Genomic DNA, 13,006 nt, shown 5'->3' with positions numbered 1-13,006 from the left:
AGTGAACACAACAATTACACCCATTGCGGCACATAATCAAACACACCAAATGTTCTCGCTGACGGTCGTGCACAGGCGGCAAAAGAAAAGAAGAGTGAAAATCCTCTGAATTGGCTCATGTGGTAACTCATCCAATCAGATGAGTGCTATATCTTCAAGAATGCATTTGTTATCTCATGGGTACAGATACGGTAAAAGGCCCTACAGATTGTTCCTGCATATTTCAGTTACATATGACATGTAGTAAAGGGGTTTGGACTTCAGAAAGCTTCGCTGTGCACCATATTAAAGCAGAAGTTAATGCTTTGCATTGTAGGTTTTGATTGCAATGGGATCAAGGTGTCAAAAATGGCAAGCATGATAATGGCTATATACTTCTGGTGGTTTATGGACCCAACAGTGACCCTCATGTCTGTTAACCTTTCCTCCTTTGGCTTATAAATCCGACCCTGAGAGGTTTATAGGGCTCACTTGTCCAGCCTTTACAGACGTATTTGGTGGGTGGAGCTGTAGCACAGAGTAGCAACATGGTGATAAATTGTGCATCTGTTGAGAGGCTACAATGTACAGCCGTGTTTGTTGCACCATTGGACAATGCACCTCGTAAATGTGACAACAAATCAGCAATTAGAACAATCATTCCTCTCAGCATCGGAGGCAGCGGCTGAAAGATATAGATATGGGAGAAAAGTGTGTGTGCGTTAAAAAAAAAAATAAACAGCTTGTTGTCGGATTCTCAGGGCCATTACGTCTTTCAAAGGTAATGTCTGTTTGTGTCCAGAGGAACGAGTGGGCCTCTGTGCCACACTAAACCCTGTCCTCCCCACTCTTCTTCCCTTGTGGGTTGCGCTTGACTTCCACCGTTTTCACAGCTGCTCTCAGCAGTGCACTCCATTACACCTTAAATCACTTAAAAGATCTGAAGCACCAAAAGTCCCACTGCAGCTAATTCACCCTGACTGTGTGGATCATCTCGAGAAAAGCAAGAGCAAGAAAACACCGCAACATCTGATTCCGGCCTAATACAAGGGATCGCTATCTTTATGTTGGAAGCTATCGCTGCCTTAAATGGACAAGGGTAAAGTCACTAAATTAGACCTCAGTGCAGTTTTCAAACATATTGCAAAACACAATATCCACAGGTGATAATCTCACATCTCAAACACACAGTCTGACAATTGTTTGTAGTTCTTGGCAGGAGCATTTTGACAGAGGCAGATTCCTCTTTGTTAAATATCCGAAAAGCAGACACAGAGATTAGTCTCAATAAATAAGGTGGGATAAGTGGGTCTTGTCCTGTGTTTGGTGGCACTGAGCAGCAGACACACAGAGGCGTGACACGCAGCTGCACAGTCCTATTGATTCGACGCTAGTCTCCAGGCACCCTTCCCTTTCATTCAGGCTGCCTGCCAAGAGCCACTGAACAGGAGCCCCTGCTCTCCCAATGTCTGCACGTCTGCTTAAGCACAATCAATGGGCCATCAGCGGGGGAGAGAACGCACGCCACTGTCTTTACTTCCACAGGGCGAGAGTCAAGGAAATTGAAAATATATGTAGTGGAAAGGCATCATGACACCATGCAGGCATAGGGCCTCTTTGACTATCAGCATAAAATCAAATGCCTCAAATGGAGGTTACAGTCAGTAGCGCCCTCGCTAGTCTTTAAAAAGATTATTTGACACCGAATGAAAAGACTACCCCATTTGTATCTAACTTAAATAACTATTTCTTAGGCGTGGCTCAATTTTTCTGCATGCCGAGATCTGAAACAAACCATCAAAATACCTAATTTGATCAGATAACAATTTGAAGGTTACTGGAGAAGAGGAGCAACAACAGATATTTTCCTCACTTCAGTGTATTCCGCAGACAATAACAAGCACAATTCAGCTCTACTGTACGGCTGTAGTTTTTTTATTTATTTTTTAAAGCACACCTCAAGACAATGATGGATCATGAGAAGGAGCCGACTTTGTCTTACAGTGATGGGTATTCAGCCTCTCCACCGGTGGTCCACTATGCAGCATATTGCACCACTGCAAGGCTTCAGTTAAGTTGCAAATCTGTCAGCCAGGCTGTCATGGTTCACAATGGAGTGACAGAAAATGTCCCCATTACCAAGGACATTTCAGTTTTGTTCCTCGAACGGGCAGAACATCTTTTTCAAATCCATCTTAAGCAACACAAAGGGGATTCCATGCTGAATGCAGCAATATATTTGTTGCTCCCAAAAGATAAATAATGTACCCCTCTTACACAACTCATCTCTCATCTGCGCTTCCAATATAAATGGAACGCATGGCCAATGCAGCATTACGTTGTAGCTCGCGGCTTCAATCACCGAATCGTGCATATTGCTAATTATGCACTCATTGGTCATTTCGAGGGTGAGTGGTAGTTCGACTGGTATTGAGTGAGTGCAGGGGGCAAGCCTTTGTATGCTATTAAGAAGACAGGAAATCCACTATATATAGTGTCACCTTCTGCACCAGGAAAGATAGAGAGGTTGGCGTAGTGACAATAAATAATAATAATTATAACAATAATAATAAGATATGTTGCCTACAGAGCTCAAGGGTAACCAGGTGCCGAGTGCCTGCATCAATGCAGATATGAGGATCAAGAGGGATCCGTATCAAACGCATAAAAAGTCAAGCATACAATGCAGTTTTCTGGCATGGAGCATGAACATTTCTGTATCCGATAAATCACAGATAAAACAGAAAACTGCACATCTATTCACAGCATTATGCCCGACACATTTAAAGCACACTCTTATGTAGCCACACATACACGCTCACATAAGTACACACAGCCAGTGGCAATTTGTTTTTGCAATGTTTGATCTGTGATGTTATGACTTTGAAATTAAAAGACAACATTATTTCATCAGGTCCTCATTTATGTGTCATCAGCGGAGAGCAGCGCGTGAGCACTAACATTGGCTGAGTGTCTGTTCAACCTCGTACGTGCAGCAGCGAGTAAAGAAGCAACGGGGGTATTTTTACACAGATATTAGAAACGGTTCGGTTATTATTTCCCACTGCATAACTTAATAATCGTGCTTCAGGCACTCAAATGCCAAATATACATTTGTTTTTCATTGAACCAATAAAAGACAAATGGCGGCCAGTACACTGACTCATTGACAACAACTTTTCAGCACGTTGGAAAGCGCACTGCTGCAGCAGCTGAGATCAAATTAATAATATAAATATTAATAATAAAAATAAAAATAACCCATGCAGGCATCTGAGCGGTTGAGTGCACACATCAATACAAAATTAATTTGTAGTAATCGTTTCAAACCGCTTTTAATTATTTATGCTACATCAGCACATACAGCTGACGTTGTTCATGACCATGAATTAGCATTCAAACATTACTGTACCTCGTAAAGGAAGAGAGAGAAACTAGAGAGAAAGAGAGAGATAGAGAGAGAAATAAAGAGAGAGAGAGAATGCAGCGAGGGGGAAGGTGCGTGCGTGTGTGTGCGTGTGTGTGTGTGCGTGTGTGTTTGTGTGTGAGTGTGTGTGTGTGTGTGTGTGTGTGTGTGTGTGTGCGTGTGTGTGTCTAATCTATACATTTTGTAAACTACTTTGCCTTTAATTCAATCACTGCACTTGTGCCTCAGTGTTCACTATAAATGCGCTATATGCAGGGTCTTGGCCAATTGGAGCCTGTAACTGATTCTAAGGCCTCTCCTGTAACGTGGAATTAAACCAAAAGACACCTCCACAGTCGGTTTATTGGCCACAATGTCTGTGTTACTGCGGTGACCTTCGGATAAGGACTGTTTGTGAGGTGCGGGCTCATTGATAGGCAGTGAATGCCGCACAGAAGCCTTGATAAAGCAGACCGTCATATTGGCTGAGCGGCGCTCGAGGCTGTAATATGCCCACTAAATGCACACCTGTGGCTGCACGATTACGTCAAATATTAGTCAAATGTGTGATAGTGCTAATGTACCTTATTCAAGAATATAATAATGTTAATACATAAAATGGGACAACTATTAATAAGCAATTGGAGATGTTGTATATGGTATGTGTATCGTATCGTTGAGGCTGTGAGCTGGTTGAACCCGTGAATTGTGTATCGATGGAGCAGCTGAAAGGATTGTATGGACTTATATGCAGCCACCTACCCCAGTGTTGTCATGGTGACAATGGTGTACCAAAACGCTGCGGGGATACTGGTGAACTTGCTGGCCGTGGAGCCTTTTTCTGCATAAAACATGACCGTAGCAAAGATAATGATGGCCATGGTGAGGGAGAATAGTAGGAAGCCCAGCTCGGAGGCGCAGCTCTTCAAGGTGTAGCCCAGGATGCGCAGCCCCGCGGAGTGTCGGGAGAACTTGAAAATGCGAAAGACCCGGAAGACTCTCAGCGTGACGAAAGCCCCGCTCACCTGGTCATTGTCGGTCATGACCAGGCCAATGTAATAAGGCATGATGGCGACCACGTCGATGACGCTCATCACACTTTTCATGAACTTGTACCGGCTGGGAGCTGCTATCAAACGGAGGAGATACTCAACCGTGAATATCATGACGCAAGCAGTGTCTAAACAAAAGAAGGCCAGAGAGTAACGGTCTCCACAGGACATCTCCTTTGACCTGTTGGGCAAAATACCACACGGAACCGTCTCCACCACGTTGGCCATCACTGATATGGCGATGAAGAAGCCCGTGACATAGTAGAAGACCAGCGCCAAGGTGCTGGTGTGAGGGTTTTCAAAAGCACGCCACAGGAACTCCCGGGACGTCAGATTGACCGGCGTGACGTCATTGCTCATGTCCATCTCCTCGTCGTCTTGAAGCCTCTCCGCATTCTCGCGCCTCCGGTCCTTGTACTCCTCATAACAGCAGTCCCCGATGATCTCGGGGATTATACCAAAGAAAGCGAGCTCCTCGTCGTACGCCGATATGCACTCTTGGCGTGGATAGTGTAGTTTCCCCGTGCGGTAAAAATTGAGGATGTGCCTAAAGATGTCAGGGTCACGGTCGAAAAAGTATTCGTTTGTCCTCCTCGTGGAAAAAGAAGTCTCTCTCCGTGCTGCCCAGCAAAGTGTCCGGGTACCTCTCTAAAGTGGTCCGCCACGTCTGAAACTTGGTCCCGCTCACGTTGAGGATGATGAGTCCGTCCTTGCCTTTTCTTCTTGTCTTGCGGAGGGATGGCATCGGGGTGCTCGCCACGGGCATCCATCCTATGGCCGCCGCACGGGCGAACGGGAGCCACGCCGCTACACCTGCTGCCATGCTGGCCTATAGTGTTAATACAACCCTGCTCCGGTTATCACAGTGCTATGGTTCAGAGATGTATTGCATCTGCAGGAAGAACAGCAGATAGAGAAACTGGTGGTTAGGCTTCTGAGGCACCTATATAGGCTCAACAGAATGTGTGATAAGAAAACAAACAAACCCATTTACTTGTATACGGGCACTGCGCATAGCACTGTTGAGTACTCTCAAGCCTTTTTTTCCCCCATTCTAACTGTTCAGTTATGGTTGCGGCAGAATATGAATTGGATTTCGAAACGTCACCAATCAATAAGCAGGAATGAAAGTAAAAGAAATCCACCCACCTTAGGGAAGGCTGCTCTTTTAAATCGCATCCACGGTGAGTTTAATTATTTTTTAAATAAATTAAATAAAAACAGCTATCCTCGGAAGAGAATACTTGCGATTCCGACACCCATCTATCTTTCACTGCAGCCAGGCGATAGAGGAAAAAACAGTAGAATAACGTCGCATCAACAAGTTAAACAATTCGAGCAGCAGTTTCCCCGCACAGAGTGGTCAGTCGTCCAAGCGCGATCTTTCTCTCTCTTTCCTCTTTTCCACCGCAAGGCAACGGGTGGCTCAGTTGCATGCGTTTTTTTCCTCGCGTTGCAGCTACTCCTCAATAACTCGTGTTTCTCTCGTCGACTGCAAGACCACCCTCCCCCCTCCTCACCACCGAGCCCGTACTGTGGAGAGAGGAGAGACAATAGTATGAGAGAGAGAGAGAGGAGTGGTCCTATCTGCATCCAGAGATTCCTCTGCTGCTTCTCCGTGGGGAATAATCAATGCGTAATGGTAGTCCAAGTAGGCGGCATCTCCAAAACCTCAAGTTAACGCGGGTGTTTTCCCCTCGCTGCACACCGTGAACCTCACAATTCGTCTTGGTCCAAATGTAGCCTATACTATTGTGTATGATACAAATCGTGAAATATCTTTCCAGGTGGCTGGTTTTCTGTGGACGTCGTGATTCATTTCTGGCTGATGCGCAAAGTCCTTTGAAGTCTTCCTTTTTTCTTTAAAAAAAAAAAAATCCCTTATACAAAGAAAGAAAAGATAATATGTCTGATACCACTCAGTTTGTGGAGTTAAGAGCCATATGGTTGTTTGATATGATCAAAACTCTCGCAGGATGCCATGGGCTATTGATTTAAACAGCTGCGCTTATAATACTTTCAGTTTTTAAGAAAATAAAATCTAAGACCTGCAACAAATCGTAATCAATATTGTTTCTTGAATTGCATTGTTTTTTTTGATGCTACTTGACGGAGTAACACGGCTTTAAAGGTCAACATCATTGGGCTACACTACTCTACTGACATTTTCCAAAATAACCATAATCAATGAAATTGTCTCTTGTGTTCCATAACACACCACATCCATCTCCGAGGGGAATCCGGACAGCTGCGTCCACTGTGGAGCATGTGTTTCTGCGGGCACCGTATTTAGCTTCAGATCTACATATCAAAACATAAAGATCAGGTTCGCACCGAGTCGTGAACAGATTGCTGTCCTCTTTTCGTTTTTCAGCACCACGGACAGCTCCAAGCCGTTCAACAGCGTGGCAGACGTCACTTTCAGTGTCGTGGTTTGTTTTACACTGTAGTCACTTAGCTTTATATGTTCTCTAGCTTCAGTTCAACACACGGGGGATCGGAATCATGGTTAAGTACACACAGCTGCAGAGCTTCTGGAAAATGAATAGACTCTTTGACCCAGACTCCTGACCTCGAAATGAGATGTAGATGCATTCTCTTAAAAAGATGCAGCAGCTGTTGCTCTTATAAGCACTGCAATTTGCAACAAGAAAAAAAGGGAAGTGGCAAATATCTTGCGCAAGGACAGTTTGGCAGTATAAGTAGCCACTGATGGACACACTAGTCAGATCTGTGGCCTTTTGTTCTCCAGATCTCCAGCCAGTGTAACACATTCACACCCAGCCATGGTCCCCGTTGGCACAATGCCAGAGGGGACTATTTTTTTGGTAGGATGAATGCACAGGACTGTCAGAAGTCCCATTAGTGTATGCTGAGCATGTCAGAGCACACTCAGTGTTCAGTTTGAGCAGTCAGGCCCAGGGGCTATGTATTCATCAGGGCATTTAAATATTCCAGCGGTTGCCAAATGGCACCAAACACAGGCATCCCAGCTGAGCTGGATACTGCAAGCTTGTCAAAGCACAGATAGCCACAGTGTTTTAATTTAGAAGGTACTCAAAGTGGTTATTTATAATTTACATATCCTGTAATTTGTCAAAAACGTTCTTAAATTATGATATTTCTCCAAAACATGGGACATCAGTATGAGTGTGTTACCATTTGCATTTGGTTTGTAAATTCTCTAAATCCTTAATGTATATTTCTACAGGTGAAAGCACAGTTATACCCTGTTTTCTTTTCACAGCATGTTGGCAGATACATATAGGACGAGTCACGTTTAATGGTTGTGGTCTGTGGTGTGGTGTGATGGTGAGAATGACACCATCCAAGGTGTTGACATGAACACGCTCATTTCCAAGAAGTTCCAAGGTCTTTTCAGATGATTGGTGTTGACACAGAACTGTGCAGATGATTTAATTGCGTTGTCTGTGTGTTTATGGATTTACCTTTTGGATCAAGTAATTAGTGTGTGTCCTCAACAAGGTTGAATAACTCATCCCGCATTTTTTGTGCCATTTTGTGGATATCAGTTCAAAGATGGAAACTGCTGATCTTGATATATACAATAAAAACAGTAATATCAACAAACATGCCGACCTGATTTTCAGTGGCTTCCACTAGTAACGATACACAATCAGACTCTTGTACTGTCCAGCCAGCTTTTTGAACTTCTATTGACGCCTTTGGGATTAGGTTGTGTAACAGGATACATTTCGTAAACAGGTCCATAAGTGTGTAACTCAAAGGCATGCACCCAAAACAAACACACTGACTGATAAACCCTTTAAACTTCCATGCAGTCTGACAGACACACACAGACACACACACACACACACAGTCACGTTTTCTTGTTTTCCTTGTTGCATTCGATCAACTGACAGTAACAGTCTGTCCACTCTAGTACACTTGCGCAGCCCACACTGCATGTTTTCTGTGTATTCTATATTTAGTCACGTCCAGCTCAGTGATTGAGATGATTAAACAGATGAGTCCCCTTCGCTGGAGACGTGCCAGTGCTTGTTAAGGAAGAAGTGCAGCCACCATTTTGATAGCCATCATCAATAAAGTAACTCAAAATATTTGAAACTACCTACAATCTTGTAAATGTAAGCCACAAATAACAAGTGAGCAGAGTGATTGTTAGTATAAATATTTGCTTGAATGCTTTCAACGCCTTTAAAGACAGTCATATAGGCCAATGCTCTACACCGTGTTGATAGTGGGACAGAGGTCTAGTTTAACCCCATAATAAACTTTCTTTTTATGAAGCATTTCAACGAGATGCAAAGTTCATGACAGGCCATAAAAGGGTAATAAATAAAAGGCCAAGAGGATGAGCAGTAAAAATCCCACAAAGGCAGAAAAAGGTTAGAGAGGAATAAAACAGGCACATTAGTACCCTATTTCAGACCTGGGAACAGCCTGGCATGCTTTATGACATGTTGCTAATGAAGTCATGAATCGTCCTTGTGACCTCTGGGCACAATGACATGCTGATTTTCTCAGGTGAACAGCCCACAGCCTATCTCCCACCACGTCATCTTCCTCAGCTGCCTCTGCCTTTCCTCGACTCTAATGAGTTATTGACCCCCCTGCGGATGTGTAAAATAGAGTAGGTCCTCTTGGTTCTTTATTGCGCATGGCAGCTGGTGTGTTTGTGTGTCTGCATCTCTGTGTCCATCCGTACATTCACGTGTGAAGCTATTTATATATATATGTGTGTGTGTGTGTGTGTGCATGTGTGTGTGTGTGTCTGTGTGTGTGTGCGCGTGTGTGTGTGCGTGTGTGTGTGTGTGTGTGTGTGCTCTATGTACTGCAGAGAAGGGAGTTGCCGGGAGTGGGAGGATGATGTTTGTGCTTGAGGACTGTATGACTCGTTTTTATCCCTGTCAGGATTGAGGGGATAATCTGTAATTTAACACCTGCTGCTTGTCAAAAAGCTGCAAATGGGCCATATGGTATGTGTTGTTCACAGCACTTGTAATGCTACCTGTGTTTTGTTTTTGTTTTTAGGAGTAAACATATACTCGTTATTATAACCAAATACGTTAAAGCCAACGAATGTTATTGGCACCATCACAGGCTGGCAAAAACACAAACGCCCTTTTTTAAAAATATGGCCTTACTCATTAAATCATTGTATCGTTTACATACAATACATCCTGGATGGGGAACAATGAGATGGGGATAAGTGTTCCACCCACTAGCGCCTTTTTAATTGTTTTTCACATAGCTCTTTCTCACTGTGTCTATAGGGAAAGTAGCTCCTGTCATCTGGTGAAGAGGTGTAGAAGGGATTGGAACAGAAAGGGGGGGTGTCTGTCACTGTGAGTACTTGTGCCTATAGCTAAAGCACATACACCGCAGTATCTGTCTGGGGCTTTGAGAACTCCTCGAGTACAGTACATCACCGCACAATCAGCCTCGAGTCCCTTAACTGCTACTGCACAGGGGCACATCGGCTGAAAAATGTAAAGTGCGGCCATGAAACTAAACAGTTCCATACTTTTACTCACCTTGCCTTGTCAGATCAACCTTGTAGTGTTTCTTTTGGCCTTTCAGCCAAAATACAGATGTGCATTTATCTCACGGTGCGTAATTAAAAATCAATGACAGCAAAGCGCCTGACAGGCAAACCCTCTTCGAAATAGTACGTCTTTTTCCAAGGACACTGCATTGTTTACCTGCCTCATCTGTTGCACACAATCCCTGCTGCAGAGGTGGTGGTGAGCAGATGCTATGTGAACTTCTCAACCTTTTAACAGGTTCACACTGTCTGTGCAGCCGCAGCCCCAAAGTGAAAAGAAGCTTCTTAATAAAGTGTCGAAAACCTTCATGTTCCCGATGCTTCTGTGCACTGAAGTTATGGCTGTAGGGACATACATTAGCTGCAAAGTTCAGCTCCAATACATTCACAGTGCATTGCCCATCATTGGTGCACACTAACGTGCGTGTCGGAATACGCGGGATTGCATCCAAGAGAGAAAAATATGATCTAATCTGTTTAAGCATTGAAATAATATTGGTTTAGCAGATCGTGCTCAGAATTGCTTTTGCCATTTCAGCTGGTGATACTTTATACCACTAGTTACAGTTGGCTCAGTAATTCAATCTATTGTTTAGGATTTGGTTTTGTCTGTCTTTCTTGCTGGGATAAGCTTCAATGTCTACAGTAGATCACCATCATGATCATTTGAAGCAACCGACAGTGAGGCCAAGGGTTTCGGACTTGATGGCAGGGTTGTTTGTTCGGGCAGTGTCAGTGTGGGCTTCTCCTGACGTCATTTGTCGGGACTTGGCATCGGCTGGCCTGGCCGGTGACATTTGCTTTCCCACCATGTGGCCCCTGTACTTTGAGGCCAGATGGCAGATGATGCCTCCAAAGCAGACCACACACAAACACTCATACGAATATATCCACACACACACGCACGCGCGTGTGCGCACACAGATACATTTACATAAGCACAGACACACACACACATGCTCACAATCAAGTTCCCCTTCACTCAGCAGAGAGGGGGGCAAAGCAACAAATCGATTTGTCACCCAAAATAATTTATAAAGTCCTGATAGAATGCCAGAAAGTAAACTTGGGGAAAAGTGGATGTATTATGATTGTAGCTGGGTAGATCGATGCGTTCCTCTCTCTGTGAGGCTCAGCTTGTTTGTTCAGGGTGAAATATCATCATGAAGGCACGGCACACAGCACTTCCACTTCTCCCTTTATCTGGACTGCAAAATGTGTTTCGTCCTTTCTTTTTTGGTCCCAAATGAAGGAACAGTCAGTCTTCGTTGAACAGTATTCAGGGGAACAACCAGTGAACTGAGATTGGTCATTGAATCAGATATCATGTGATGTAGTCCAGCCCATGGAGACTTGAGGCTGTAAAGCAAACTGAACTCTGTAGGTGAATATAAGTGTGGCCTATTAATCTTTCTAGGAGGAGGCAAATCAATTCACTGCCTTTGAAAGTTTTATCAATCATGAGCATCGCATGCTTGGAGGAAACTAAATGAAGAAGGGCTCTCTCTAAATGCATCATATCAGCACTTTAATTTAAAGCGTCTTTGAGCTGCTTTTTAAACTTTGTTTCTGCTTTAGTAGAAAGCACAAACCACAGAGTCAGAGGAAATGATATGGACAGTGAAGCACTGACAGTGCACATGTTGATCAATCTATAAGGAAGCTCCGTGCGAGCTGCTTCTCTGAGCATATTTCATTATGTTCACATTCACTTCCTACTGCTTCTGTTGTGTAACTCAACAGACTATAAACAAACAATTATTTTCTGTGGGGAACTGAGCCCAAGCAATCCCGAATTTGCATCACATAGTGAGCGGACAGTTAAAGGAATAGTTTGACATTGTTGTAGAATACATTGAATTAGATGAAAGATCAATACCACTCTCATTTCTGTCTGATTAATATAAGGCTACAGCAAGCAGCCGTTTAGCTTAGCTTAGCTTAGCATAAAGACTAGACACAAAGGGAAACACCTAGCCTGGCTCTGTTCAAAATCTGCATCTCTAAACTTTTTAATTAACACACTATATCTGTTTGTTTAATCTTAAACAAAGACAGTGTTAAACATAGATCATGTAGCGGGCTGGTTGCCTGGCAACTAGCTCAGAGACAAGAAATAGTTGGCCACATGAAACAAAAAAAGGGAGTGATTTTGTCAGCGTCGCACAGAGCCATGCTAGCTGTTTCCCTTCGTTTCCAGACGTTGTGCTAAGCTAAGCTAACAAGCTGCTGGCTGTAGTTTCATATTTAATGACAAAATATGTGACCCTCTCATGTATCTCCCAAAATGTCAAAGTATTCCTTTAAATGTATTGATCTTTAAGAATTACATTAGCAGCTATTTTCAGAGTAATATATAATTTATAAAACCTTGTAATCAGCAGAATGTGCAAATTGAAAGGGAAAAGACCAGTGCCGATATGCTATGTGTCATGAACTCAATTGATATTCCATAAAGCAGACACTTGTCTTACCCTTTAAAATAAAATCTTTACATGGAACAGCTTGATACAAAGATAATGATGTATTTCAGTCTTGCAGAACGAGCAATATAGCAAATGAGCGGGTGAGCTGCAATGAGTAACGAGATAACCTGCCTATTAGATAAAAGGGGAGGGGTTGAGGTCACCGGCTCATGAGCAGCTGCAATTGGATGGCAGTTCAATTTAAGAGGGGGTGGACCATCCTTTGAGAGTTTTGTAATTAATCAAAGTCCCCCTTTAAACTATTTAAAGGGGGACTATTTCACGTTGAATTTTATCTCATCGTCTCCCACGTGCAAAGCCCTTGTGTGATGTGAGCCCATATCTTAATTACTCTCAGATCACTGATACCCCCCCACACACACTGCTGGTATCTCTTGAGGAGACAGAAAATCATTTTACAGCTGAGCAGATAAGTCCCTGCGCTCCCTTTAACAGCCCCCCTAGCAAAGTCACATCTGACAGTGTTGTAATGACAGACAGGCAGCAAAGGGCCTTGTTCCGATAATTCCTCGGCTACATACTAGTAATGAGCCCCCCACACCCGTGATAGATT

At 43.6% G+C, this 13,006-nt stretch overlaps 1 protein-coding gene across 1 annotated transcript in view; it reads right to left on the bottom strand.

Annotated features, from left to right (window-relative positions):
* Window positions 1-5,260, bottom strand: part of LOC117732450 (potassium voltage-gated channel subfamily D member 2-like) — a 31,639-nt gene extending 26,379 nt beyond the window's left edge. The window contains 2 exon segments of the mRNA XM_034535395.1: window positions 4,148-5,025; window positions 5,027-5,260. Of these exon segments, the coding sequence (XP_034391286.1) occupies window positions 4,148-5,025; window positions 5,027-5,260 (1,112 nt within the window).
* Window positions 5,261-13,006: the final 7,746 nt, after the last annotated feature.

Source organism: Cyclopterus lumpus, chromosome 6, assembly GCF_009769545.1.
Source record: "Cyclopterus lumpus isolate fCycLum1 chromosome 6, fCycLum1.pri, whole genome shotgun sequence".
Lineage (NCBI taxonomy): Eukaryota > Metazoa > Chordata > Actinopteri > Perciformes > Cyclopteridae > Cyclopterus > Cyclopterus lumpus.
The sequence above is the reverse complement of the archived record's forward strand: the minus strand, read 5'-3'. Positions and strand labels throughout refer to the sequence as shown.